Source organism: Cygnus atratus, chromosome 16 (assembly GCF_013377495.2).
Source record: "Cygnus atratus isolate AKBS03 ecotype Queensland, Australia chromosome 16, CAtr_DNAZoo_HiC_assembly, whole genome shotgun sequence".
NCBI lineage: Eukaryota > Metazoa > Chordata > Aves > Anseriformes > Anatidae > Cygnus > Cygnus atratus.
The window spans coordinates 14893384-14899891 of NC_066377.1; the positions used below are offsets into that span (position 1 = coordinate 14893384).

The window sequence follows — 6508 nt, forward strand, 5'->3', positions numbered from 1 at the left end:
GCAGAAATGCCAACAAAAACAGGAATAGATGTGTGGAAGGAAAAAACAAGTGAGATGCTGGTGGAAAGAAGGCAAAAGGAGGAAGGTCACAACCCCTGAGAAGCCTAATTTTGTCGGACTCTCCTTGCTTGTCTCCATCAGCAAGCTGGAGTTAACCAAACTCCATCCCCTGCAGCTTTCCAAAGCCTGAATAAAAGCTGGGTCAAGTTTCCAAATCTAGAATATAGCATGGAACCTAAAAGCCATCTATCCTGGAGCCTTAAGAGCCATCTCAGGGCACCTTTGTCAAGGTAAGTGGGGAGAGTGCTGCAGCAGAGCAAAGAAACGTGCGAGTGTTTGGGGTGCACTCTCTGAAGGAAGCAGGAAGCAGCAGGCATGTCAGCTTGGTTCAAAACACCCCAGAAGCAACAAGCAACACCCAGAGTCTGCATCACATGAGGCCCCGAGTCAGCATCAGTGGGGAGCAGGACAGCCAGAAAAGCAAGGAGCATGCTAGGTATCGGCACAGCTAGGATGGCTCTGAAAACATTTGGATTACAGGTGACCAGCTTGATCTCACACCAACAGGAATACACAAGAATTTCCCAGAGAGGCCAAAACTGCAGCCATGGAGGAGGCTACCTCTCAGTAGGTTGAAGAGGATGTATGAGCTGGGTCCACAGCTCAGTCCCTGAAAAAGGGATGTCTCTGGGGAGAGAAATATAGCCCTGGGAAGCAAGAATACAACAGCTGGGAGAGGCAGCAGCAGAAGCTGGATGGAGGCAGAAGCTTGGGATAAGACTAGGTGACTAGCTGAGGCTCCGAAACCCCTTTAAAGCACCAGGAGAGAAAAAGGGGTACAAATAACTCAAGTTCCAGAGGTTCCAGGGAAGAACAGAACTTGGAATAGCAGAATCTTGTTCACAGTTGGCAGAAGGAGCAGCAGTTGAAGCAGCCTCTTTCCTTCAGGGACTCGTCTTTTCTCAGCTGAGCTGAGGGGCAGGGTCTCCAGCTGCTCTGGTCCCACTTGTGTTTTTCTGCCCAGTCTGACCCAGGCAAAAACTAACCCATCAAAAATGAAAGCTCTTGGATTTTGGTTGGACTAGGTCATCATCTTGGGCACTGCTGTTAGCACAAGGGAAGAGGCAGCTGAGCAAAGGGTTGGGGCCACAGAGCAGCTCTGACCTTATGACAGTGTAAGTGCCCCAGCTCAGTCCCTCCAAAGCACCGCCAGCTGCCAAATGGTCAACCTGGCCCCCTCTCCCTTTGCCAGCATGGACATTCCCACAGTGAGCTGCAGCAGGATAAAAATCATCCTGGAAACGCTCAGCTTCCACCTGGGCTCATGGTCACTGCACCGTGTCACCATGGGGGTGACTCATATTGCCCACAGGAAGGACAAACAGAGGTGCAGCACTTCGCAGGGCTGCCAGCAGCACCAATCTCTGTCTGCCTCTACCTCTCCTCCAGCCCTGCCCTGGCACCCAGGCCTGGCCATCCAGAGCTCGCCGAACTGTGCCTCACACTGCGTGGGCAGGAAACAGCTTTTCTGCTTGTGTTCACTTTCTGCCAGCACAAAGGGCTAGTGAGCCCCGGCACCAGGGCGGGAGGGGAGCAGGAGCCATGGAGCAGAGGGGCAGGCAGGCATCAAAGACACTTACGCTGCTACAGACCACCATTAAGACTTCATGTTTAACCCAAAAGCTGCCCGGGCACAGTGCTGGAAGGAGATGAAATGTCAAGTCCTGCACACACCACTCAGTCCCAGGGAGGTGTTGTTAAGCCTCCCTCTCCCCATTTAGGTACTCGGCAGGTCCTCAGGTCCCCCAGCCCACCCCAAGCACTTAAGGACCTTCATAGAGCCACTTCATGGGGGTGAAGTGGCTGCACCCCTGCACAGACAGGGCTCCAAGCAGCACCTTGTGCTCTTCATCAGCCCCAGATCCACCTGGAAAGCTCCAGAGGTTTCCTACAAAGCCTTTCTGAATGCTTATGGGCCTTTACACCTGCTCAGATGAGTGATGGAGCGGTGCCCATCCCCAGGCTGCCCATAAAGGACTTACACTGGTGATGCTGTGGTTCCTGTCCACAAGGGCCTCCCGGAGGATCAGCCTCCCAGATGTCATCAGGTGCTGGAGGCTGAGGACAAGGGTGCCAAGAAGCCTGTAACAAAATCACAGGCTGCAGCAACATTATGCACAGCTTCAGTGCTTTCATCCTGGGGGAGGAGAGCACCCTCATGCTCTGCAGCCAGCTGAGAAGCAGAGGCTTTACACACAGAAATACATCACCAGGAAATAAGCTCAGGACTGCAGGTATGTCCACAGCAAGTCAGGCCAAAATCCACCCAGCCCAAAGGGACTTCTTGCTGGGGAAGGACCATCCCTGTACACTTCAGTACACTTGTACTTCAGTACAAGTCCAGTACACTTCATCCCCCACCTCTGCTGGTCACCAACAACTAAAGGACTTACCTGTTACTGAAAACCTTGCTGCAGTTGTAAACCTTAATGGAGAGCACCTCTCCCATGATGAGCTTTCCATAGTGAGGCCAGCGAAAGAGCTGCAAGCAAACAGGGCACAGTGAATCTCCTCAGCTCTTGCTGCTTCTGCAGCACTGGGAGGTGCAGCGCAGGTAATGGATAAAGTTGAATTGTCAGTGACATGAATTTCCCCCCAGTATCAAAGATCATGATGGAGCTAACAGGAGGGAGATGAAAACTGGGACCTTCCCCAAGCACCTGAGTCCCTGCAGGGCCAGAGCAGGCTCATGGCACTGGGAAGCTGTGAGCCGAGCTCTCTGGAAGGTAAGGGGCTTCTGCTCAGTTTTATATTAGAAAGATCAGTCCCTGCAGGCACCTGGAAGATGTGGCAAAGCCAGCCTTGGACAGGGCAAGGTCCAAAGAGGTGTTTTGCTACAGCCATTTATTGTTCTCTCCTCCTGAAAGTGAGGCTATCTAGCCACAGAAAGCTTCACGTGCCCCACACTGTCTCCTTTTCTGTGGGACCTCCCCAAGCCTCCCAGCTCCTGCTGAGAGGAAGGCAGCTTCTGCCCACATCTGCAAAGCATTTCCCACCCTACTGGAAGCAGTCAGGACCAGAGCCATTTCCCTATCCCCTTGTTTTATATGCACCAACTTTCAGCTAAGGACATCCCAGAACTTAGCTGCTCCCAGGGGTGCCATACCATGTCCCTCCCTTCGCTGCCATCTGTCACTGCCTCCATTTGAAGCCTCCAGCACATGAGGGAGGTGGACAGGGGGTGACAGGTGGGCCGGGAGCCACCAAGCGCAGGCACACTGCGAAGATGCACAAGGCTGTGATTCACCCCACTCCCAAACTGGCCAGCTGGCGGCTGGTGAGAGGGACGGGTCCCTGCTGCCCTGAGTCCTGCTCCTACCCACCCCGTGGCTTGGTGCCGACTGGGCTCACTGATCTGAAAAACTGTTGCTGCGGGGCTCATTTCTGCAAGAGCAGCCAGGCTTTCCAAAAGGCAGATTAGGTTAATTCCATGCACGTTACAGATTGTCCCAGTTGTTGGTGCCTCAGGCAACACAGAGGCATCCAGATGGGACAGGAGACAAGAGACGGGACTCTCCTGCAAGTCCTGACAGCCAGGCATCACAGGCTCCAGCATGGGACAGTGAAGATGGGCACAGGGAGGAAGGCTTCCCATCCTACCCTGCGATGCACACCCCATCCTCACTTGCCTCCTGCCCCACCAGGCATTGACCAAGGGTCCACCCTGTCCTGGTCCCTGTCCCTACCCCAGTGCCCACTGCCCTGGTCCTCACCAGGTGACACCACACTCACCTCCCCAAACACAGCCTCTGCACCACAGCGGATTTTCCTCGTCTTCTGGGTGAAACCTTGGGAAGGAGATAGAAGGCTTGGGCTCTGCCAGACCCAGCACGGCCCTGCTCTCCCGCAGGGATGATAGCCCCCAGCCATGCCTCCCTCCCTGCCCATTGGGCCCACCTCGGAAGCTGAGCTGCACCTGCCGCTCGCCGTGGCCTGGCAGGTGGGAGAGCCGCCGGACACCAACTCTGAGCGCCATGGAGCCGCCCGCCAGCAGCGCTGCCCCGCTCGGCCTGCTCCACCCGGTGTGACTCAGCCCCGCCTCGTCCGGCCGGTTCGGCCGCCGCTCCCTGTCCCTGCTCGCCAGACACCTCTGGGCTGGCACTTGGCAGGCAATGGCTCCCGGCTGTCGCAGAGCCAGGTAGAGGGGAGCACTTGGGCATGGGGGGCTTGGGGGCTTGCTTTGCAGTAGCCAGGCCTCGATGGCATCATCCTTGAGCCCTGCAGCCACACCAACAGGATGGGGAACACAGCCCAGGAAACCCCTGCAATGGGAGGCCATCTCAGCCACACCTCACAACAGGCACGGTGCCGCAGCAGGGACAAGGGCTTCCTCCAAAGCTGGGGGACACTGGCCTCAGTGCACTGCTAGTGGCGGAGCAACACGGTGAGGATGGAGCTCAGATCTGCCCCTGGACAGGCACCCAGGACCTCTGGAACTGGAGCCCCAGCCCCCACTTGCCCCCCCAGCCTGATGGCTTCCATAGCACGAATCACAGCTGCAGCAGTCAGAACCCTCCCCAGCAAACTGGGAGGGTGGGGAATGAGAGCCACCCAGGACAGGTCACGGCCCACCAACCCCGAGCGGCTGCAGTCCCTGCTGCGCTCCCCACTGTGGCCAGGCTCAGCTGCAGCTCACAGCTCACCTGTGCAAGAACTCATAAATGAGAGATGCTGGAGCCCAGGCACAGGCCAGATCAAAGTAATCGTGTTATCATGAGTTCAGCAGGACTTTGCAAATATTTCTTTCTCCTGAGGGTCTCCCACTCAGGACCTTGTGCCAAAACACCTGCCTCCATGCCTGCCATACAGGGCACGTTACACAGGGTCAGAGCAGCTAATTCAGCTCCACAAACACCAAAGAGTGACTGAATCATGCCTGGGCAATGCTGGGCTGCTCCAAGAGCCAGCCCTGCGGGTACCTACCTTATCTTCACCTTATCCAATAGCTTACTCAAGAGCCAGGAAAGAGGTGCTGATGGCGGTGGAAATGAGCTGCGGCAGACAAGGATACTGCTTCACAGCATGGCAACGAAGCACAGCAGGTGGGCAGTGTTTGGCACCACCTTTGGGAACCCAAATGAATGAACTATTCACTCTAAGGCAGCAGCACTGAAAGCTGAATGGACCCCTTAACCCAATTGTGGCTGGAGGGGTAGAGGGGATCTAATTCAGATTGTTGAAGCAGACATTCAGACCACCAAAGAGTGCTGCTGATGGACAAATCTGGTACTCGCTCAAAGGAGATCACAAGTCGTCATCTCCTCAGGGAGTTTGTGTGGCTTCCTTACCCCTTAGAGCCTGATCTGCACCAGGAGGAAGCTCTGTACGGGCAGCATGGCATACTCTGACCTGAAGTATTATTGCCAGGTGTCCTAGAAGTAAGAGGAACACTCCCTGATGATCTCCCACATAAATACCTTTCCATTTATACAAAGCCCCGAGGCTAAAATACCTTTGGTGACAGAAAGTGCCCAAGTGCTTCCTCTATCTATGGCCAAGGGTAGGGTGAGCAGACTTCTGAGGTGTTCTGAAGGTCCTCAGGCCCCAAAAGGCTCTTCATGCAATCACAACTCTGAGCCCGTCATAGGACAGTGAACTACCCTTGTGCCCACAGCAAGATCCTGCTGCTTTTGTCCCTTCAGTGGAGGCCGTGAGAGGGGCCCTGGCCAGCACAGAACATGTGTGATTCTCCAATGGATATCTCAAAACTAAGAAACACAAATCAAGCTCCTCTCTTGATAACAAGGATAGTGCACCTACAGATGAAGGCATAGGCTTTACTAAATTGGAGGTAGGTCTGCAGCTGTCCTTTTTTTCTGGATAGAGCAGCATGCCCAGAAGGAAGCGTAGCCCTTGAAGGGGCAGCTCCTCAGAGTGGGACTCTTGCCTGAAAATAGTCCAAAAGGCAAGGGTGGAATGGCTCTCAAACCCAGATGAATCACGGAGAATGGGTGGCAGCAGCTCTGGAGAGCAAGGTGCCCCCTGTGCCATACCTCTCAGCTGAATGTAGCTTGTCTGCACATAGGAACAACTCGTGAACGAGAGTCCAACAGGACACAGCCTGAACAAGCTGAAGGCGGACATAAAACCAAAGAGGGATGTGGAATGGCATAGAGTGCACAGTCACAGGGTGCGAACAGCACAGCCTCCAGGGGAAGGAAACCTGAGCTCTTATCTGCCTTGAGCAACAGTCATGCTGCAAGCCTGCATTCCAGCTACACCCAGGGCGGCACAAGGCACAAAGCATCCCAGCCTCCACTTTGTCTAGAACAGGAGCCCTAGGGAGAGTCAAGAATGAGAGAAACCAGTCAGAACCATGCCATCCTGCTTTAGCAGCTTCCAAGTTTGACCCTCCTGTGGCTTTTCATCTCAGCGCAGAGCCACGCGGCTCTTCTCCTCCAGTGACAGGCTTCCGTCCTGTTGCTCATTCACGTTTCAGCCACTTTCC

The 6508-nt window shown here is 54.9% G+C and overlaps 1 protein-coding gene across 1 annotated transcript in view; it reads right to left on the bottom strand.

Moving 5' to 3' along the window:
• The window catches only part of LOC118248864 (fer-1-like protein 4), a 38086-nt gene extending 34050 nt beyond the window's left edge, over positions 1–4036 (bottom strand). Inside the window, exons 1-4 of the mRNA XM_035548275.1 lie at positions 3958–4036; positions 3793–3848; positions 2454–2542; positions 2043–2142 (exon numbers count right to left, since the gene is read on the bottom strand). Coding sequence (XP_035404168.1) covers positions 2043–2142; positions 2454–2542; positions 3793–3848; positions 3958–4036 — 324 coding nt within the window. The remainder of the gene's footprint in view (positions 1–2042; positions 2143–2453; positions 2543–3792; positions 3849–3957) is intronic.
• Between the last annotated feature and the right edge of the window lie 2472 nt (positions 4037–6508).